General features: G+C 39.3%; 1 protein-coding gene across 1 annotated transcript; it reads left to right on the forward strand.

Moving 5' to 3' along the window:
• The first annotated feature begins 980 nt into the window (after positions 1–980).
• BLOC1S5 (biogenesis of lysosomal organelles complex 1 subunit 5) lies at positions 981–20,212 on the forward strand. Its single transcript, XM_040586986.1, has 5 exons — positions 981–1,150; positions 2,369–2,451; positions 4,700–4,829; positions 9,006–9,064; positions 18,110–20,212. The coding sequence occupies exons 1-5, from the start codon at positions 1,039–1,041 to the stop codon at positions 18,287–18,289; spliced, it is 564 nt and encodes a 187-aa protein (XP_040442920.1). The 5' UTR covers positions 981–1,038; the 3' UTR covers positions 18,290–20,212.
• The last annotated feature ends 3,460 nt before the right edge of the window (positions 20,213–23,672 follow it).

Here is a 23,672-nt window from a genome sequence, read left to right on the forward strand (position 1 = left end):
TTAGAAGATTATATATATTGTCCAAAAAATATTATCGTGATTTCAGTGAACAGTTTCTGGGCTTTGATGATGGGCCACAGAATTTAAAAAAAGGATCATTGTTTGTGTCAGTTGTAATAGCTTCACACAGTAAAAAAAGTATTATTTTTTTTCCCTCAGCCAAGCAGTTGCTCCTAGTTATAAAAGCTGTGTGGAGCAGACAATGGGCAGGATTAATTACTAACAAAGAAATCTATAGTACGCCTGTTTTCTACTAATAAACTAGTAATTGTTCCAGCCAAACTGGCTCCTTTCAGGTATTCCAGGTCAGGACAGCGAAGGCTGCAGTGGAATTTGTGGTCCTGTTCTTCTTTCGTTGACCATACGGAGACACAGAGCAGCGTGATATGTATAGTAAATGAAAAAGATGTTAAAATAAATAAATAAATAAAACCAAACTGTAAGTTCAATGACCTGAACAGGATCAAAGTTGTTCTAAAAGTTACCCAGTTCACATTGCATGAGAGAAAGTCCTGTATAAAAATACTGCAATTTATAAAGGGGGCAGTATATTGGAAACATCTGAACACTCCCAAATGGTTTCAAAAGAAATGTATAGGTATTTTATGTAATTTTTCCTTCTTTTGTATAATTGCAAAATACAGTGCTGCTCTTCATTTGTGTAGCCCACGTGCCCAACAGTCGTTAGGCGCTTTCGCAGTGCCCAGAAGCAAACAGCTTTATCCGAATGCGCCACCTGAAACCAGCCGCCACGCCAGCCCTGGGGGGGGGGCGGGATTTTCGTGGGGGTCGGTCGGTTCGTGCCCGGCGGCGCAAGGTGCGGGGCCCGGAGGAGCCCACGCGTGGGGCCCTGCGCTGGCGCCGGCGCGGAGGGGGTCGGGGCAGGCCGGGCCGCCCGCGTTACCAGAGCAACGGCCGCTGTCGGGGCGCTGAGGCGGCCGGCGCGCGGCGATGACGTCACGCGGAGGCGGCGAGGCGGAAGCTGAGCGGGCGGGGAAGGGCCGGGCCGCCCGGTGGCCGCCGCCGGAGCGGGGCGCCATGAGCGGGGGCGGCCTCGCGTCCCCCGGCCGGAGCGGGGCGGCCCCGCTGCCCAGCGAGAGGAAGCGGGAGGCTCTGGCCGCCGGCTCCCCCATTCAGCCCATCATAAAGGGTGAGGAGCGGGGCCGCCCCGGCCGGTACTGGGCCCCGGTGGCAGTGGAGGCCGCCGTGCACGGCGCGGGGCAACGGGCCTGGAGGAGGCGCGGCCTAGCGGCGGGCGGCGCTGGCAGGTTCCGCGGCCCCTGCCCAAGCCCCCAGCCCAGGCACCCAGGGGCTCCGCGTTCGAGGCGGCGGAGCCAGGGCCGGGGAGGCTGCAGTGGCGCTGGGCTCCGCAGCGGGGGGCTGGGCTGGCTGGCTGTGTCCGGGGAGCCCGGGCTGCCCCCAGCCCCCGCCGCTGGCGTTAAGCTTCCCGGAGAGCTCCTTGCTTTTGTCTCGGTTCACCCCGCGCACCCGCGGTTTGCTCTCGGTGATCTGTACGCAGAAGCGTTTGAACTTGGGAGCGTTTCAGCCTGTGCTTAATTTGCTGCAATCGTGTCGTTTCCCCAGGTTTGAAATGATCGTTCTGCGCTTTTTTTTTTTTTTTTTTTTTTTGAAGGGGCTGGGAGTCGGGGTGTGAACAGATGCCCGTGGGTGCGGGGGGGGGGGGGGGGGAGGGGCGCAGGGCTCTGCCTTAGACGGGACATTGCCAGTTCACCACCAGTTCCAAGTGCTTGTTGGAACTACCCTGTGCGTCTGCTGAAGTAGTCTATATTTGCTGTGCTGTCAGAGTGCTTTTAAATTGAATGGTGGTTTGCTGGGCTTTTTTCTGTATGACAGCCAAGCCTATTTTCCATACATATTTATGTTGTAAACACTCTTCTTCAAGACTAACTTTCAAGCCTTTGGCCCTGGAATACAAGAAAATGCTAAGTTTTCCTTCGTAGTGAGCTTTCCTTCTGTCTCTTGCTGCAGAAAACTCCCACACCTTAACCTGCGATTCTCTGTTGAGCTGCAGCGTTTCGTTCTGCTCTTTAACCATTCTTAACAGTCTGGTGTGGAAGCTGTGCTGAGGCGAAGCAGAACAGGGTGCTAAGAGACAGAGGCAAGCATTCATCTTCACAGAAAGGTGTCTGTGGCGCCTGGGATACTGATTCATTGCATTTCGTCTAAGTCGATTGTTTGCAGAATAGATAGGATAGCCAACAAATATTATTCTGGTGCTCTCATGATTTTGTATGTATTTGGTGAGCAGTAGTCCTTCTTGCATTAAAGTATGGTGTGTGGTGCCTTGCCTTCTGTACCATGGAGTGTGAGAGAAAAACTAAAAATCTGACTTTCATTAATCTTCTAGATGTTGGGGAAATCTATTCAAGACTACTGGATCACAGACCAGTAATTCAGGGAGAAATACGTTACTTTGTTAAAGAATTTGAAGTAAGTATTGGTATCTTACTGGGTGCTGTAATCTTCAGAGTATGAGACTTTAAACAGTTCTATCATCTTTTTAGAGATTACAATCTGTATGTAATTTTCTTCAGAAAGACTTCACATATATATCTTGCCCAAAATAATTTAAAACATCTACATTATACGTCTGAATCTTTAGTAAGTGAAGCAGTAATTTAGGTCTTCGGAAGTAAAAAGTTTTGAAAGGGGCATAAATATTTTTCCTGCAAAAGGCTGGCAGGAATATTGATGTAGAAGAATGGTGTAGTTCTGAAATCTTAGAGAAGTCTAGCTGGTTCAAGGGAAATACTGTCGGCCAGTACGGGTTTACATCTGATTAAGAAACTGCATTGTGCCTCAGCTGGATTCAGCCAGCACAGTTGTAATTTAATTTTGCTTTAATTTTTGTTCCATGAAAGAAAGTAATATTACTGGAAGAGAGGAGCAATAGTTTATGCAAAGTGAGAAAATGATTAAAAATTGAATGAAATGTTATCTGAATGGCTGCAAATAAGGCTAAAGCACTGAAGTGTTTATATTCAACTTTCTTGGAAAGTGTGACAGGGCTTCCACACGGTGGCAGCAAAAATTTAGAAAAGTAGATTCTTGTGTCAACAAAAATCTATTTCTGAGTAGATTTTCTTTCTTACAGAACATGGAATTTAAAATCTTAAAATACAGTTATACCTCAAAGTTCCAGTATGCAGAGCTGATGTTTTTTAAAATTACATTTATATGTCCTCCCTCACGCACACACGCACCAGTTGTAGCTAATATTTCAAGCAGGTCTAATTTGTTTATATACTGCTTTAGCAAAAGACATATGTGAACTCAACTCTCATCAGATCTGTATTATATGGACCGGAGAGTCATAAGGAATGATTTCTTTTCTTTGCCTTCCTAAGTTGTAGGATACTGTAAATGTTTTTATATGGCTTTTTACAGGAAGGAAAATTTTAAGCTCAATTATAAAATTAGAACTCATATCATTATAATATATTTCTCTCACTGCACCTGAAGTCCTGTTCCATTTCTTAGGCAAATTTCATGTATTCTTAGATCTTTTCCTGAAATTTAATTTCTGGTTTATACTTCTAGGGGGAGAAATAACAAAACAGGATTATTTATATTTTTGCAACTTAGAATTCCTTCCAAAAATTACACTTGTTTCTCACTTTGAGATATCAGGTATTTTTTTGGTTGTAGTGGGACATATGCTTTTTCTTTGGGTGATTAGCATCTAGTGTGTAAAGAATGTAGATTTGCATTCAGGAAGTCTGGAGCCTGTTTAATTGAACAGTTTTACTTGTCTGTGCTTTCATTTCTGAAGTTTTAAAATGGGCATGGTGATCCAGTTGCCTACTTCATGTGATGTAGTATGGTTTTTGTTATCTAGAATTGCTTTATGATTTGCAGCTTTCAGTACAGGAATGTTTGTGTGCAACTCTACTCATAACTTGGAAGAGGCGGGTAAAAGTAGGAACAAGGCAGGCAGGAGCCTGGAGCAGATTTCAGAATCCTTTTCATTGTCTAAAGGAAAATGCAGGTGAAATTCACAGTGGAGGTCGTGCTGTGGCTTCAGAAAAACAGATTTTTTGGTGGGGTGTTCTGATGGGTTTTTTTAATGTAAACCATAAAGCAAGAGCTTGTTCTTCTTGTAATTAATCACGATCAGCAGTGAGCCAGAAGAAGGGCTGCCTCTTTAGTCAGCTGTGTTATGTTATTTTTTTTTAGTCTTGACTTCATTGCTTTACTTAAGTAAAAATAATTTTACTTGAATTGTTTTAACGTCATACCATGATAAATCTGGAAGGTCAGACATTAAGCAAGCAGAATCCGTGCTGTGTTATTTCTCTGTAACAACTGAGTTATAAAAATTAGATGCTATTAAGCTCTGTTTCTCTCTGTTGTTTCTGATGTTCTGTAAATAATATATACAAAGCAACACATTTTTGCACACCGTGTTTTCATTAATAAATGCTAACTTTTCTTACAAGTGTCATTCAAAGTATTCCTTATTTTAGTGTGAAGAATGGAGTATTACTCTTTTTTTTTTTTTTTTTTTTTTTTTTTTTCCACAAAACTAATATCAATTGTGTAATAATTGAGTTACACTTTAATAGACAGTGGTATAGTCTTTGAGATAAAGCTATGCATTTATCAATTTGGAAACCATCTTATTTCATGAAGTGGAATTCTTTGTTAGCCACTCATTTTCTTTCAATTCTTCTGGCAGGAAAAACGTGGCCTCCGAGAACTACGAGTACTCGAAAATCTAAAGAACGCAATCTTTGAAACGAATGAACATGTTCTTCCTAAGTGTGAGCAAGCAATGAATGACAATTTGAATGAAGTATTCAAGAGATGTAAGCACGTTGCTTCTTATTTCCCTTATAGCATAATTTTAAGGAATAATTTAAATAGTTTGGATTGAAAATATGATTTGTAGAAAAATTACCACCCTTGGACAAATTTTCGACCGTTTAGGTGCTTTGTTCTCATTTCTGTGAAAGTTTGAAAGGGAAAGAACAGGCACGTTTTTTGGTATTTATTGGTCCAGCCACCACAGCTCTTGCTAAGGTTATGTTAAAGCTTTTCAATGATTTAAGAAGAAACTATTTCAGTTTAGTCTTTTGCTACTTGGAAACAGGATACTGCTCCAAGCTGGCTAAAGCCATCGACAAAATTTCAGTTTTCTGATTTGTTGAAAGCATGCTGTGGTGTGACCTTCAAGTTTCTTAATTTTTCCTGTGGGAGAGCATAATACTGCCCCCATGACTTAAAACAAAACTTGCTGCTACATAGCTATGAAATGTGCTGCAGTTGTTATCTTTAGTCATAAGTAGGGTAGTAGTGGTAGTAGTAATTGTTGTGTGCTAGTCCTGGTGTCATCATGTTAACCGTCTATTCTTTTAACTGCTTGGATTATAAAAGAAAGTTTAAAACTTGTTGTACTAATTTTTCAGTATTTTTTTTTCTTACACATTCAGCAGGATAGCTTCTCAAAAAGATATTTTAAGGAGTGTGGCTATATAGCTTTAGCTGCCAGATTTATGCAGTTGAGATATGCCAGTGTGGGTTTTGTTATATTTTATGTATAGTGTGTTGTATAACCATTTAATTTCATATAACTTATACAGCATCTGTCTGACATAATTCAGAATAAGAAATGGTAGGTGATGCGATACACTTAACGGTTGCAGAAAAATCTTTGAAACTTAAAATCAATTCAGCAAATAAGGCATGTGTTCTGATACCTTCTAAATAGAGTGAACCTTTGCTATTACTCCCTGAATTTGTAATTGTCACCTGTGCAGTACATCATTAGTGTTGGAATCACAGAATGATCAAGGCAGGAAGGAGCCTCGGGAGGTCATTTTGCCAACCTCCCTGCTCAAGCAGGGGCAGCTAGAGTCAGTTGTCCAGGCTGTGTCCAGTTGGGTTTTGAATATCTTTACCGATGAGCTTCCACAGCTTTTCTGGGCAACGTGTGTTTGACCACCCTCACAGGAGAAAAGTTTTCCTGTGTTCAGGTGGAATCTTGTGTTTCAGTTGGTGCCCACTGCCCCTTGTCCTGGCAGCGAGCACTGTAAGAGAGGAGTCTGGCTCCCTCATCTTCATTCCCATCAAGCAGATATTTATTCACGTTAATGATATCCCCCTAGGCGTTCTTTCCTCCAGACTGAACAGTCCCAGCTCTCTCAGCTTTTCTTCATATAGAAGATGCTCCAGTCCCTTAATCAGCTTTGTGGCCATGCACTGGTCTTGCTTCCAGGAAGTCCGTTTCTTTTGTTTACTGGGAAACCTGGAAGTGGACAAACTACTACAGGTGCAGCCTGTGTTGCTGGACCTATTGCTGCCTGGGATTATCTCTCCCCACGTGCAGGACTTGTCATTTCCCTGTGTTGAACTTGGTAAGACTTCCCTCACCCCAACTTCCAGTTGCTCAGGGTCCCTCTGAATGGCGGCACAACCGTGTAGTCTTTCAGCCACTCCTCCTGGTTTTGTATCATCTGCAAACTTGCTGAGGGTGCACTTCGCTCCAGCATCTGGGTCACTAATGAAGATGTTAAACAGTATTGGCTGCAGTGCTGACCCTTGAGGTAAACCAGCAGTGACTTGCCTCCAACTTGACTCCATGCTGCTGATCGCAGACTCTAGACTTGGCTTTTCAGCCAGTTCTCAATCCACCTCACTGTCCACTTATCTAACCTGTGCTTTGTTTAGTTTGTCTGTGAGGATGTTAGGGGAGACAGCTTCAAAAGGCTCGCTGAAGCCGCTTTTCCCCCATCCACCCAGCTAGTTGCTGCATTATAGAAGGCTGTTAGGTTGGTTGAGTATGATTTCCCATTCCTAAATCCATGCTGACTACTCCCAGTTACCTTCTTGTTCTTCATGTGTCTAGAAATGCTTCCAGGACTTTTTTTCCATCACCTTTCCTGAGATTGAGGTGAGGCTGACTGGTCAGTAGTTCTCTGGCCCTTCCTTCTTACCCTTGAAGATAGGAGTCCAGTCTTCAGGAACCTCTTGCAGTCACAGTGACCTTTCAAAGAGAGAGAGTGGCCTCAGTGATGTCAGGCAGCTCCCTCAGCACCCATGGACACAACCTGTCAGGCCCTGTGGAATATGTTAAGACATATTTCCAGTTTGTTTAAGTGCTCCCTAACCTGGTCTTCCTCCACCCTTTCTTCGCTCCAGGCTTTCCCTCTGGTCTCGGGCCTGGGATTCCTGAAGGCTGGTCTTCATGCTAAAGACTAAGGCAAGGAAAGCATTGAGTACCTTGGCCTTTTCCGTGTTCATTGTCACCAGCTCCGCCACCCCCTTCAGCAGAGGGCCTGCATTGTCCCTAGATTTCCTTTTGCACTTTACGTACTTGTAGAATCCTTTCTTGTTGCCCTTTGCATCCTTCACCAGATTCAATTCCAGATCAGCTTTGACTTTCCTAAGTCATGACTAAGTCATGCAGTCATGACTATCTGCATGATCGGACAGCAGCTCTGTATTCCTCCTGGGTCACCTGCCCCTGCTCCCACCTCCTGTACACTTGCTTTTTAAGTCTGATTTCAGTTAAGAGCTCCTTGGTCCCCGGCCTCCTGCTGCCTTTGCTTGATCTGCTGCTTGTTGGGCTGGACATTTCTTGAGCATGGAGGAGGTGATCCTTGAAAAAGGTGCTTATGCCCCTTCTGTTACCATCATCCAGACCCTTGATTTGCCTACCCTGTCCCCAACTTCTTTACATCTCGTTTTTTGAGGAATCACTCCCTCACCTGTCATTTCTATTTTAAAGCTGTCCTTATCAGGTTCGCCAGCCTGTTGGCAAAGGTGCTTTTGCTTTGCCTAATCGGGTGCATCCCATCTCTTCCAGGCAGCTTTTGCTGCTCAGAATGGGTCTCGTGGATGTAGAAACTGAAACCTTGCTGCCAACACTGACTGTGCAACCAGCTTTTAACCCCAAAGATCCATCAGGTGCCCCTCACCAGGAAGATTGAGGAGAACACTACACACACTGCCATGCATCTGACCACTGTCCCCAGGTCCCTGTAGTCATTCCTGATATTTCTCAGGTCACCCCTGCAATGCCACTGACATCTATGTGGAAGAGTAGCAGGGTGAATCATCCCAGTCTTAGTCGCCTCTCTACAACATCCTGAATGAGCTCCTGGGCAGTGGTGAACCTCCCTAGAGGACAAAACATATCGAAAGGTGGGGAGCCTCTGTCCCCTGCCATAGGAAGTCTGCTACAACTGTCACTTGCTACTGTCTTCTAATGGTCCTGCGTGGCTCAGGCTCAGCCCCAAGATGCTCCAGGTCATGGTGCTCGCAGCTCCTCATCACCTGTGAGGGCAGTGAATCTGTTCTTTAACTGGGAGCAGGGGCTTGCCTCCTAGTGTGAGAAATCCCCAGCATTAAGATGATAAGTAAGAAATTTCTCGATACTAGGATATGTTAGTGGGAGAAATGATTCCTTTAGGGAAATTAGTGTATTTAATTCTGCATGAAGTATTGAAAACTGCACGGGAATACAGTTCCTGTTTCCATTGAGAAGTTTTCCTGGGCTTAGGCTTACAAGATGAGGCTGGCTCTAGCATGAAGATGTGTTCCATGTAGATTGTTTATACTAAATCACTTTTTACATTTAATGGGGGAAAATAAGAACTAAAAAAAAATCCCCAGCTACTAAAACATAGAACTTGGTCACCTGTTACTACTTAATGACTTGAGCATTTTTTTGATGTCTTCTAAGGTGCTGAGTAGTGCACTCTTAGCTCGTCAGCCACGCTGAGTGTGGGCACAAGAGGACCTAACTGCTTTTCTCTTTTTGGCTTCTGGAATGTGCAAGGGTTAAACTTGGTGATAAGTCTACACACAAGTATTCATGTAAGGCATTTTCTGCAAATACTGACAAATCTTTTTCATGCAGAGTCAAGTGGCCCAATGGAATACAATCTTTGACTTGCAACAGCCTCGTGTCTTAAGTCCCTTTCAGGAGAGTTTCTTTGCTTTAGAACCACAGACTGATCTACTGCAATTTGTTATTTCAGTGCAAGCTGCCAACGATATGATGCGTAGACTCCAAGAGAGGGAGCATGAAGAGAGGAAGGTAAAGGATGGATGGATTTTTAAAATGTGATCTAAGTAGGAGTCTTGTGCTTCTACAGCAAGTCTATCTGCCTTCAGTATAGCAAAACTTAAAAGCATATTTTTCTATGCTTTATATATTTGCACTAATACTAAAACTTATTTTAGGGTCATTTCTGCACTTACAAAACACATACTGCGGTGGCCTATATGTTCGTGACTGCAAGTTAATGTATCACTGGCTCTTCCTACAATCTCCTGATACACGGAAACTTTTTTATTTCCTTTGCTTTATTTTCCCTGCTAGCTCAGACTGTAATATTTGTCACATACAGGGAAAGCTTAAATATGAAAAAAAATTATTTTCTGTGGAACAAAAAACACCTATTAACCTACCAGAATGGAAATGTAAATCTTTCCTAGTTAGCTGAGAACATTGACCATATTATATATATTGCTTGTTGAAAAGGAAGTGTGTTTTTCACTTGTGGATGGGTTATTTAATGAAGGGCTATATTATAGGAACATGCGAATCATTGGAATCTTTTCAGTTGGCTACACTTTGCTCATTTGAAATGCATATGCTCTGAATCTAAGATTTGGAAAATTATACAAGAAATTAGTTTCATGTTTTCCCACTACTCCTTCATGATTGTGTTCCTGTGTTATCTTTTTACTTACAAAATGTTATTTATAATCACTTAGTTCAGAAAAACTGAAGACTTTGCTGTGGCCATCATACAAAACAGGCTGTGCATTGATTTATGTAAGCTGATAGTCGTGTTTTTCTTTCCTTTTTGTAATCAGTGAAGATGGGCAGTCCAGTTGGAGTTGAATACTGGTACTGTGCGAACAGCACACTGTGAAACCCTGACAGAGTTTGCTTGTGTCTAACGCTGGTGTAGATATTGGTAGAGAGGTTAAGCAGGAAATTCTTACACTGCTGCTACTGTTTGTTTGAAGTAGAACTTTTATAAAAAATGTATAACTTATAAAATGAACACTCAATAAGAATGGTAACTATTCTTTTTAAAAAATTTAGCTGTATGTTTCCACCTTTTTTTTTTTTTTTAATGTGTAGTGGAGAAATACTAATATCTATTCAGGATTTGTAGCATTTCTTTAAGCTTGTATAGTAAGACGTTTCGGCTTGAAACTTTCCAAATGTGAGTAGTAACTGATAGGGAACTTTTTAAAAATTATAGATAAAAGTTGTTATTGTAGTGCAGCCACTTGAGGAGAAATGCTTTTTCCTTTTCTTTCTGAAATCAGGTGTTCAGAAAAAATAATGGAGTTTTGGAAGAACCTAGTGTCAAGTGATTAGTGTTAGCAGCCCTCAGTGACATTAATTCAATTTCTGCTGAACAGAATGAATTTTATAAAATGGCTTTACTAATTATCTTTTGTGTAGTTCCTTTCAGCTACTGCTATCGGCCAAGTAACAAAAGTGAAATTATGTTGTCCCTATCACATTCTCACTTAGGGTGTAAAGTAATTTGTGATTACAGGAGTGTCATTGAAAGAGGCACTCATGGAGTCTCCTGTCTTGTTGAGTAGTCATCCCATCCAGATCTCAGTGCTATTTAGTTGGTAGTTCAAGCTGAGGATTACTTTAAGCTTGTGGGAGAAACTAGAGAAGACTTCAAGAAATTTTGTAAACTTGTTTGTGTGTGCTATATTCTTACTTGTTTTAAATATTTTTATGTAGAAGGGTACAGGTTTCTACTGGAAGCTACCTAACGCTTTCTGTTATGCTCTTACCTCTTAATTGCTTGCAGCATGATCTACTATGGTAACATTTCTCAAAGCCTGTGTCTGTCTCAGATGGTGGCGGGTTTGGTTTGGGCTTTTTTGATGTGGTTTTGGGTTTTATTTGTGTTTTCTAATTTCAGCAAAAATAGCCCAGGTAATAGCAAAAACAAAGTTTACTGAAAACTGATGTTTTTACAAATGTTAGTTTTTTGCATAACCAATGACAGTAAAGTATAGAAATAAACAGAACTGACTCATGTGAGTCAGTACTGTATACAAGATGGCTTTACTATTTTTCAAGTTCAAGCAGTGTGCACTATTGAGTGAAAAAAGGGTTTCGTAATCAGATTTTTTTTCCAAATAACTAATGTCTGAACATAGGTGTTGATATAAAAGGCATATGAAAGGTACAACTGCCAAAATGTATAAATTTACTAACACGTCAAAGGGAATTCCCGGAACAGGAATGAATACGGCAGCAACTATATTTGTAATTTAGAGAAGCTTTGGTTTATATCTAAGGCAAATTACAAGACTAGCTCAAAACTATTCTCAAGTTTTTATGTGAACCTGAAAGCTGAAAATCTTCCAAATTTAGTGATGTCTAAATAACTTAGTTAAAAAATTACTCATAAAAGTAATAGGCATTGTTACAAACATAGAACAGATCCTAAGCTTAGTCTGAGTTTCCCAAACCCTTGTATTTCTGAAGTTATACTGAAAGACAGAAATTTAGGCTAAGTATTTAGGTTACATGTGAAAAGTGAAGTTTTAACAGCTTGCCATGGCTTATGTTCTTTTCGGCGACTCAAGGAACTTCTACCAGTACAGCTGAAATATTGTTTGGAGAAGAGGAATTGCTGAAAGAATGGATAACTAGCAATAAAAGACAGGAAAAAGGTGCACCCGTGTGGTCTGGAGCTGGAAGATTTATAGGAGGCTAGAGCTGGAGTTCTAAGAGTGTTTGAGGGTGAGAAGATGATTCTGTGATGAAGTAAACAAACAAAATACTCTACCCAAATTTTTCCAAATTAACAGCCACGGAGAAATACCATTTGTACAACTTCGTAGACCTTTTCAGGTGGGGTCAAAAAGTGTTTTCTGTGCAGTAGATGATAGTAAGTGCCAGTCAGTAATACAGATTGTAAACTGCTAAAGTATAATGTGCTGGTGCTGACAGTTAAACGATTTTTTGGTTCAAATAGAAATCTACAGCATGGTAGGAAATGTTTTATGCATTAGACAATGCAGCATTAGAGTTTGTGGCAAATTATTGAGACTTTTTTTTTTCGGTTCCTGGTTAAATATTGTACGTATACCGTACAATATCATGAATTACCTAAGGCTTCTTCTTGCCTCAGGTACACCTGTCTGCATGCTTTAGTTCATACGGCAATTTTCCCACGTTACAAAGGTCAGGAGGTTTTACCGAAGAACAAAATGTGTTGTTCTGAAGTCTGAATACAGTATCATAGTATTGGCTTCTGTCTTGTTATCATGCCCTGGTTTATCTATACAATTAAATACCAAAACAACTTTGTAGACACTTCTTGACTGGTTGAGGAGAACAGTGAAAACTTACATGTTTTCTGAAGTGGCTGTGTTGGGTTTATTAGGTGCTGTTTTCTAATTTATAATTGTCTGACTAAAGGGACTTGTGGTTTGTGTTTTTTCTTGGGAGTTTAGAGTACAGTTATCTTCCAGATTTGTTTGTTTTAGCAGTCATTTAAAATGACAAAAGGTAAGAATTAAAATCAGACTATACTCTGGACACTTCTATTAAAGTATACTGATTTTCATGTTTGCATGTGCTTTTCTTTGTGAGATTTTTGGTTTACAAATTAGTTTCTCCAGTTGGCAGCCCTGGAAACAAAAGAATGAAACCTAAAAGCAAAAGTGTCTGTTTCTGGGTTTTTAATCATTACCAGCAATCCAAAATTTGTAACTAGAAGTTTTTGGTAATTTGGGAGTTCTGCAAGTATTTCATTTGAAGTGTCTTGCTGACTGTGCACGGGCCAGAATTTATTTCAATTTATCTTCTACGTAGTTGGGTTGGTCTTGCAATGTTAGAAGTTTAAAAATAATTAACACTGAATTACTGCTCTTCCAAACTTTTTTGAAAAACGATTACTTTCTCGTGCAACTGTACCTGCATTTTCAAACATGCAGGCATCTTTTCCTTCTTAATGACAGGAAAAAGTACAAATTTTAACAGAAGTTACTTATCACTACTGCAAGTGCTTTCTGGACTTCGCTGGGTGTGTATCAGTTCTGTAGTCCTTTGAGACAGCTGACTAAAAAAGCATGTGAGAATAATAAACTGTTCTGAATATTCAAGATCGTAATTGACATTAGTTATCTAGAACTTTATTATTCGATGTATAAAGGAACTGGAAATAGGTCTCCACCATCAGAGTAAATGCCATAAGCGAAAGTTTTTCAGTTCTTTCTCTTCACTCTACGCAGGAAATACATCAGGTTAGGGAAACTGTAGAGATTGATCCTGGAATATTCTGTAGCTCTTTAATACCAAGACTATCTTGTGAGTTGTGATACGTGAATTAAATTTTAATTTTTTTTAAGTAAAAAGATATTTTATTGTACATATATCTCTTAACATCTCAAAACATCGACCACTGTGCATATAGCCAGCTTTTTTACCTTGTATGTACAAATTACAGTTTTAGAGGACTGATAATTCATTAGAACATATTTATTAAGAGTAAATTTTGTTGGTGGGATTTTTTGTTTGGGTTTTTTTAGTGATTTTGTTTTAAACCTAAATCACTGAGACACAGTAACATGTTTGAGGTTGCTCAGAATGCTATTAAACATTTCCTGAATACAAAATTTCCAAGAACATGTAAAAGCTGGCGTGTGAACTACTAACAGTTATTGTAGTCATGACAACTTGTTCTTAACCTACTGGAGTTCTGTGTGTATCAGCATCACTGAGGTGATACAGATCTCTAGTGGTTGATCGTTGTTCTTACCGTTGTCCTAACTTGTGTCAGCCAGCTACAGGAGATGCCTAGAGCCTTAACTCTTTGCGTCAATTTTCAGTTCACATTTAGGAAGAGAAGGTATGTATTTCAAAGATTGCTCCTGTCAAATTATGTTCATATGCTCTTTTCCACTCGGCGTGAGATTAAATGTGTAATGAATTAATGTTTCCTTAGTAGGTATCCTGGCACTTGAGACAACAGAACCAATTTGTATTAATATTTAAATTGATTGAGGTTATTTCTTCAGTTTTAAAGTAATCAGACTTTGAGGAGTGAGAAATGTAACATGACATTGGAAAGCTTCCTAAATAACAAATTGATGGAAAAGAACCTGAAGTTCTGTCACCTTAAAGTGAAGATTATCTTTTCCTCACCTTTATGAAATTGCCCTGGAAATTAATTTGCCAGACGCACTGTCAAATTCTATGCATATTGTTTTCTGTAAAACAAACTTTTTGCAAATCTCTAAATTTGAAGATTATTAATTGATAGTATAAAATACACTCAGTATTGTCTCTACAGATCCCTAATATATGTAATTATGCTGACTGTTGGAAACTGTTTGCTTTTTGAGAGTGACTTTTGAGTTAAGAAGTACAAATTCATGCCAAGATGTCTATACATTTTGAAAAACTTGGTATTTTAAAGATTCTTTATGACTGCCAATAGCATACTTAACAAGAGAGGTTGTTTATCTACCTATATGGACTTCTGTGCTTTCTAGCTGTGCTCAGCTGCAGCTACAATTAGGGCACAATATTTTTTGCATAGTGTCTTGATTTAATTAGTTTTTCCTCCTAAGTGTTACGGTCATTTGAATAAAGCAGTGAAGTTAGTAGCCCTGGATATGAAGAGGATGTGGTAGGAGTTGGGAAGTACAATACAGGGCAAACCTGAAGGGGTCTTGCAAAAGTCGCCTTCCTGTGCTCAGAAACTGAATCTTCTTGTGGCTGGAGCGCTAGATGTCGATGTCTTGTGTGGGAGCCTGGGTTCTCAAGAGACTGTTAGCCGTGTTCTGCTGGGTGAGGCTGTACCACGGTAGTAGCTGTTAAGAGACAGCAGAGAAGACTCAGATAAGGGAAGCCTTTTAGTACCTTAGCTCCAGGGATGGTGTCTTTTGCAGGAGGTGCTGCAGCTGGATGTGGGCATAGGAGGAACCTGTCTTTGGTCAGGATTTCTCTCTCACACTGTTCTGTGATGCCTAACGAGACTGAAGTGCTCACTGAAGCTTATCCCACAGCTGCAGCATTCATAGGTCTCTCCTGCGTGGATTCTTTAACTTCTAATGAGAAGCAAGTTTACACTGCAACATAGGCTTTGGTTGAAAGATCTGTATCCTAAGGCACACATCCATTATGAATCACACTCTGTTGGTTTTGCTCTTCACACAGCTATTCCTCTGGTAGGAATAGAAATACTGGTTTCACGATTGACTCACACACACAAACAGATCCACTCAGCGGCTTTAAGTGTTTGTTTAAGTGTTTAAGTGGTTTGGAGGTGCTGCTGAGAATAGTTGGGTTTGAGTTTGTTTTCTAGGAAGGCGGGCTGCAGTGCCCAAGGTGTGCACTGGGCTGCTACAGTGGGGTTTTCCAAATTGTTACCAGGGTGGGAGAGTGAAAACAGTGGTTATGTCCCCGGTGTCTTTTCCTTGGTATTTCTTGTCATTCTTACTTACTTGTTCTAGAATATCTTATTATTTATTTTCTATTTTCTAAAGTGTTTGTTTAGTCTTATCTGCTACTTTTTACTTTGTTAAAGGTGTAAATTGCAATTACACAGAGTTACATTTTTTCCCAACATCAATCTTACTCTATAAAATCAGTTACTATTTCAGTGGAATGCTGCTCGCTTTTATATATTTAAAGAATAAGCACTTAAAGCGATTACTTCTCAGTAGTCAACTGTTTAAATTTTTATTTAGGCATAGATTAGGCAACGTACATAGCCTGGCTGCTAATATCCCTTTATTTCACAATGTCACTTCTGTGCCAGAACAAGCTAAAGACTGACTGAGCAGGGGAAGGCAAGAAGTATTTTGGGAAAAAGGAGTTAGACCACAAACTTTTGGTAGACTAAACTTCACTATCTCATGTTCTAGAAATGTCTTTGTTTTACTAGGTAAATCATTTTATGTCCTTGATAGAAATGGTGCAGTGGAAGATGAAAGTAGAAAGTAGCAACATGACTTTTATGTTACTTGCAAACTATTCATGTTGTGAGGAGCATGGGTTAGTCTCACTGAAGTGCGGTTTGGGTAGGTGCTGTGTAATCCTGTCAACGAGTGTGTGGTGCACCACCAGTTACAAAACCTGTGGAATGAACTAGTGTGCTAGTCAAACCACCAGTGTACACTGGTGTATTTTGTTAGTGGCTAGTGCTGCATCTGTTGCAAACAAAATGGATCTTGGCATAATGTTGTTACGATGTGTATAAATGCTGCATGGCAAAAATAATGTATTTAACCCATGATGCCTGGTCTTGAAGAACAATGCATAGAGTGTGTGAAATACATAAATGGGTTTCCGTTGCCTTTAGTTGACAAAAACGCCAGATGTCTCTTAAAGCTGTACGGTAGTATTTATTCCTGCACAGAAGTGCTGTAACATAGAAAATAGTTATTGCTGATACATTAAAAAGGAAGTGGAAGAAAAAGGATGAATCCTGTCTTTTGCTGGAAGATGGAACAAATGTAAGAACAACTGCCTGGATTTATTGTAACTTCAGCATCTATAATATAAGGAGGCCAGACTGTTAATACTGTATGCAAGCAATCCACTTAAGTATATCTCATGTTGACATGCATATTGAATGTGTGTATGATCCCTGTTTCTAGGTAGTTAGAATTTATTTATTTTTTATTTGGGGTTTTGGTTTTGTGTTTTTTTTCCTGAAGATAAGAGGGTGAAAAGAGTCAGACTTACCGGAAGCCAAGCAATATGAAAGTATGAGGGGGGAAAATAACTTATTTGTAAAGGAAGACATCAATCACAGTGAGAGGTAGCTGGCCAAAGCAGAAACACTAACTGCCAGTTTCAAAACATTGAATATCTATGTTATTATATTCTATTTCGCTTCTTTCCTTTTTGTATTAGAGGCTTTTCGTCAAGACTGGTACCTAATTACTACGCTGAACCTAAGCATTGTGGTAAAATAGAAAGGTGGTTTGTTTCTCACTTGAAAAATGTATTCAGGAATGTAGGAAATACTTGTGTTTCAACAAATGAGACATTCAAGGGGAAAGTAGCAAATGTCAAAAGAAGAGAAGCAATATGTTGACGGATTGGCTGACGTATAATTTATAGTTTTGTTAGCCATTGTAATTTGCTGTGAAACATAGAAGCATTCTGTTTACAGGTATTTGACATAAAATCTCAAATGTTGTCTTGAGTGTTGATCCTTTAATCTCTGGCAATGCAGATGTACCTAAATAATAGACATACATAACTCTAAAATTTTGTCTAGCACTCACAGATATGAAATATAGTGGGGCTACTGATTTCCTTATAACTCAGATACGGTAATGCTTCAAGTGCATTTTTAATCTGTAGCCTTTATATAACATAGGCCTGGCCATACTTGCTGTACTAGATGCAGATTGTCAGGTCTCTTAAGACCACTTAATCAAAAATTAGCTTTATTGTATTTAAATTATTTCTCTTTGGGATACTTTAAGAACAGTGGACTCCCTGAGTCTTGTCTGTGTCAGTAGGCAGCTTCTTTCTGTGTGAACACAAGAAAAGGGGAAAAGTTAAAAAAAAAAAAGAAAAAAGAAAAGCAGTGTCCATGTGCTGGTTGGGGTGGGTTTCTTTCACCATAACTAAGGGGCTAAAAACGTTGAATACTATGTTCCCAAAAGCAGAAGCTCATTTTAAAAGAAAATTTAAAGATAATACTGATCTATATCTGCTGCTTACAGTGCTTCTGACATTGTCAGTAATCAGAGGAGCAAATAATGCAACAAGTGTGATCTTTAGAAGCTAACAGAAGCGAACTAGGGGAACTACTAGTAGCTTTAATGTGTCTTTCGGTTTATTTATTTAATTATTTTTCACCAGACTGTAGCATAGAAAAGCTGTTGTTGCTAATACTGTCACATTAATAGTACCACAGACTTTTTATTATTTGTTTTGGATTGACTATAATTTATTAAAATAAACTTTTTCTTTTTAGTTTCACCTTTTTGCTAGTTTCACTGTACTGAAGTAAAAGTGCAGTTTCTCTGACACTTCAGCATTATGTAGCTCTCCTTAAACTCTTCATTTTAATATGGAAATGGTTGTTAAAACTTCGTATTTTCCTCCTGTCAGCTTCAGGCGGACAAGCTGATGGCTCGTGAAGAGAAGCACATAGCCCACTGGGAGGAATTCATGAAAGAACAACAAAACAAACGAGCAGAGGTGGACGAAGAGCACAGAAAAGCTATGGAGCGCCTCAAAGAGCAGTATTCTGAGATGGAGAAGGAACTGGCCAAATATGTTTCTTTTTAAGGCCTTTCTTTTTTAATAATGCTGGGTTTGTGCCAATACTCTGTTGCTTCTGACTTAAATTGAGATTCTTTCGGAAAGCTGAAACACATAAGAAAAAAGGAGGATTTCCTCTACAGGTTTGGGATGGGAAGGAAAGGTTTGCATACTTTCAGCTTAAGTGCCTATCTATGCCTGTTTTGTTCAGGGCAGGTGGAATGCCAGTATTTCTTCGTTTGTTGGAAAGTGGGACTGGAAATTACATTGCGTGACTACATCAGCTCAGGGAGTTGCAAACTGGAATTCTTTCCCATCTGCAGAGAGTATTGTATCATTTGGGAAAACAGAGACTAATGTAACATTAACTATCCCAGTGTGCAGCCACAGCCCTTTCCCAAAAAGTAGGTGTAATAGGTTCCAGCCCTAGTTCGCTGAGAATTCACTGGGAAAACTGCAAATCCTGTTCATAGATTTCAGGAAAACCAACTTGTTTTACAGAATGTTTTACTTTGAAGCTTTAGCAATGAAAGATCTCAACAGAGTTTTAAATCCAGTTGTAATTTTGGGTTCGATGTTCAGTATTACGGAGTAGAGTTGAGATTTAAATGGGTTTTGGTAACGTAAAAATGGATCAGTGAGCTTGGACAACAATTTCTTTTCCCTCCCTGTAAATGTCTCAGGCCTCTGTTTTTAAGCTTTACTGTTCTAAGCAAAGCCAAAACACACTCGAAAGTAATCATGAGAAGCATGTTGATCTTTGTATTAGCTTTGTAGCTAGTACAGTATTTACCTTAAATATTTGACATGCTGTTGGTTTACTTAGGATAAGCTTGTCAGAACTTTATAAAGCCATTGAGGAAAGAAGTTTCTGTTTCTTTATCAACATAACAAATGAGCAGATTAGTGGTAAAACGCCTCTAGTACTGATCTGCTTTCTTACTAACTGTTACTCTTACAGGGTATGTGAAACTCCTGTTTTGCTTTCTTTTCTTTGTAAACTTGCAGTTAATAGCAGCGTAACTGAAGAAGTTAACTTCATCAGTTCATTAACCGAGCAAAATGCAGCATAGTACCTTAATGAAATTTGCTGCAAGCTAACCATTAGTACAGGAAATATCGTTCCATAATTTAGCTGGTGTCCAATCTGGAATGGAAACAGGTAAAATTAAACAGAATTTACCCTTACCTGTATTGCAACAGTAATACGCCAACAATGGCTGCTTGTGTAAGTTTATGGCTTGGTGTCAAGGCTCCGTTCCTGGCAGCATGTTGATAGTGTGATTAAAGTTAGTAGAGGAGATGGAATAAGTATTTTGAGATTTCTTTCAATAACACTGAATTCCTGCCAAGCTGCTCTGCCCGCTACTGTAGGCCCAACAGCTTCATCAATCATCATCGTGTATCTGGACTGAAAAGGGACTTGCTGACACTGGGGCATGCTGGAATGTTGTTAATTCTCTGTTGTGGATGGAAAAAGTGTAGATGTCTCTAAAGTATCCCACACATGAAAAATAGGAAAGCCTCTTTTAGAACAACACCTATTTGAATAGGAGGTGAACTCTAGTTTTTCAGCTTACGTACCCATGATGTATGTTGTAACTAAGCTCAGGCTTTCATTTAAAAAGAAAAAATTAGTTCTTGTCTGCCTTTAGAATTGGGTGTGGAATAGTTTTGTTTTGAGCACAGACTGAAAATGGCATCCCTCGTGCCAGATTATTTGATGTGTATCTGCTCAAAGCCCAATATCTTTATACGAAACACATTTAACTGTATACTGAATTCATGTTTATTTTTGCACTGATAATTTTTATTAATATTTAGATATCTAATTAACTGTGCACTGGAGCTGTAGATTTTAGTATTTCGTCACTTTGAGGGCTCTTAAGCAATGATACAAGTGTTGCAAGTTGGATATTCACTGGAAAATAAAGCAGTATTTCAAAAATCTTCTGGGATGTGTGCCTCCTGATTCGTTGGAAAGCTAAATGCTAACACTGAAAATGCATTTGTCCCTGTTTTAGAATATGGGTGGTTTTATGCTGAAGATCATTTGAAAACACTTTTCTTCATAGTCTGTATCAGCCTGTTGACCCACTCTTGTTCATTTGGGACTATCTGACAACTATCTGTTGCTGAAATATTTTATTTAGTAATTTTCACTTTTTTTTATATGTATGTAAGGTTTTGAGGTACTTGAAATGCTTAATAGCATTTGAAGCAACTTGCCAACATTTACAGGAATACCTATTTTTTCTGTCCAAATGTTTAAAAAACCCCAACCAAACAATAAACAAACAATAAAAAACCCACAAATTGATGCATCTAAATTTAATCTCCAAACAGAAAACATCTGACAGGTAAGATTCCTATCTTCAGCAGTTTTTTAGCAAGGCGAGACTGTGGTCTGTCTGGACACAACAGTTCTCCACAGTGTGACTTTGTTACTCAATAGTCACTCCTAGTTGGGAGGAATAGAAAAACGAATAGTTTAAAAGTTGGGTTTCTGTCATTGGTGCATGAAGGAAGCGTTTTACCTTACACTTGTAATATTTACGTGACTGACTTTCATAGTTTTAAAAATTTTGAGAATGTATTTAATCCCTGTTAAACTCGTTAGAGCTCTGCGCTGGATTCCAGTAGGAGCTGGAAAAGGTCCTCAACAGCTTCCCGTGTGGCAGGTGAGTTTTACAATCTGTCTGTACCAGACGACACATATAAATTTTTGCTCAACTGTTAGCACTGTTTTATTATACTGGACTGTATGTTTAACTGTTCTTTGGAACTGGAAGTGGGTTTGGTTGTCATGTAATGACTGGACTGTTTCTCTAGTCTTTCTCTTTTAATGAATACGTAGCAAGGGACTGGTGTCTGCCTTGGAACTGCGACGTGAAATCTGCTGGTGCTGTGTTTAGGAGTAATAACAAACTGAGGAACTGAAGAAATACTTAAGGGTTTGTTTTGGTTTTAACTGCCTTGTTTTAACAATGAACTTATGTGCTGTTCTCCTTGGAATGTTTTCTAGCTAAGACCTATCACGTTTTTTTAATCTTGGGAAGAAGAAAGCTGATTTGTTTGCTTTTACTCTGCTTCTTTCTATGCTAAACAATTAAGTAATAGTTTCATAGAAAAAATCCATAGTTACAGCTGGAGCATTTCATCGTCTCTGATATCTTAATTTACAGCTTGTTAAATCTTCCCTCAAAAACTGTGGAGATTTTTTCAGTGGTCAAATAGCAAATACATGATATAATCAGCCAATTAATTGAATCATAGCTCATTCATTCCCGAGTTGAAAAGCTTCCGATGTCTCAGGGCTGTGGGTTTTGAGATTCACAAATATTCCCAGTAGGTGTCAGTGCAAGCCTGAGAAGGAAACTTGGAAAGCATCTTTTTGTATGAGGTCTAGAATCTAAATGCACATGTTCCATCGTAATACAGTATTTTCTATAAGTACAAGGCATTTTGTGGATGAAACCACATGCTTTTAAATAAAAAATTACATTACTTAGCAGCATTTTGCCCCATTAGTCCTCAAAACAGCTTACAACGTGTCACTCTTAAAATTGTGAGGTGTGCCGGTCTGAACAATGTTGTCTACAATACTTATGTGTTCTAATTAATATTTATTATAATCTGAACTTTTACTCAATGTAAGAGATTAAAACCTTCCACGAGCTGCCTTCTTACACAGCTGTTCAGTTTCGTAGATCAGGTTTTCTGAAGGTTTGAGGCAAAAGTTTGTGCTTATTGGTAGATATTATGCCATGATAAAGAAATGGGGACTTCTGCAAAACATTTTGTGAACAAAATTATCGTAACACGCACTCTTAAACAGGCCAGTTCATGTAATTCTAAACAATTAAAATAACTTCTTAAAGTAGTAAAGGCGTAGTACACTCGGTGCTGTTGGTCTAACTTATGGTCTGTATGTCAAGATACGGCAGGATCTGCAGGAAGATGGGATTGCAGCTGCTGTAGTAGGATTTAATGAATAACACAACTTTCATAAATAGTTTAGTCATAAGATTATTCAGACATTCCAAATCACATAGGCATTTAAAAGAGAAGGGAGAAGTCAAAAACACTTCAGTCTATTTTTGGGCAATTAACAACAGGAGTTTTATAAGGGCTGAAAGAAATCTTTTAGAAATGCATCATTCGACATACACCTATCTTCCAGTTCTGAAGAGTATATGGTATTGTGTGTAGTACCTTTGCAGTTTTATGTATAGCAATGAGCAAAGTAGGAGCAAATTTACTCAAGACAGTGGTGAGTGTTAGAAAGAAGAAAGGCTTGCAGAAGTCCTTCCAGGGCTTAAAGATGTAGCTTTGAAAATCCAGGACTCGGGTTTGTGCTTCCTTAACGAGGAACCTAGTAGAGCTACCCAGCTAGGTTTCAGATTGCCTTCTTAAATTGCTGTGTCTGGGCCAAATCAGAACCTGGGTGGTTCAGAGTGTTGCTTTACATCATTTTATAGGTGGTGAAGAAAAAGCTGACCCTTTTGATAGGAACTTTCAAGACAATTGCACTGAAGGATAGATACTACTGTATTTTAAAACTAGAATTTAAAATAAAACCTTACATTTCCTCAGCCTTCTCCACTAATGACTCACTGGGTAGATGCAAGGAGACCTGCAACTAAATATCATTGGTTTTTTTAACAGACATTGCATTTAACTTGATGCAATGGAATTTAGTGAGAACCAAAGCACTCTTTGTGGCTCCTGCTTGTTACTCATTACTTAACATTTTGAGATGGACATAATCTATAAATTTATCCAGCATTTTATGACATGTGGCCCCTATATTCTGTAATGTGGAGAACAGCACCCTCTGTTCCTGCCACAGAAAATGCTGCAGGACCTGGATAAGCAGTTGTAGTTGTCTTTGAGTTAATTGTAAGATAGATTTGCAAGCTGCTTTGCAAAGCTTGTGGGGTGGTACCAAGCCAGTGCTTCTCCCAAACTAGGGTATGCAAAAATGCCTCTTGCTGTAACATGTTCTAGAATATGCACAGCACTTTTCAGTAGCTTTAGCTTTGGGAAATTTAGTTCCGGATTGCTTGAGGTCATAGGAAGTCCTTTATGAGTGGACCCAAGTTTGTCCTTTCCAGATGTTTTTAGCCCTCATTAAATAAATTCCGGTTCCTGAAAATCCCCTCTCCAGATGGCTCTAAATCTGTTCCAATATTTACTATGTCACCTAGAAAGCTTCTGAGCTGAATTCCATAAATAGGAAATACTGTGCATCCCTCCAATGTACTGATTCGAAAGAAAATTGAGCATGATTTAGAAAATATTTGCTAAGCAATGTTAAAAATTATAAAGTAGAATTACAGTAGTACACCTAGTTAGCAGGTTGATTTCAAAAACTAAATAGCATTTGGAATCCTAAGGAGGAATTATC

Source organism: Falco naumanni, chromosome 3, assembly GCF_017639655.2.
Source record: "Falco naumanni isolate bFalNau1 chromosome 3, bFalNau1.pat, whole genome shotgun sequence".
Taxonomy (NCBI): domain Eukaryota; kingdom Metazoa; phylum Chordata; class Aves; order Falconiformes; family Falconidae; genus Falco; species Falco naumanni.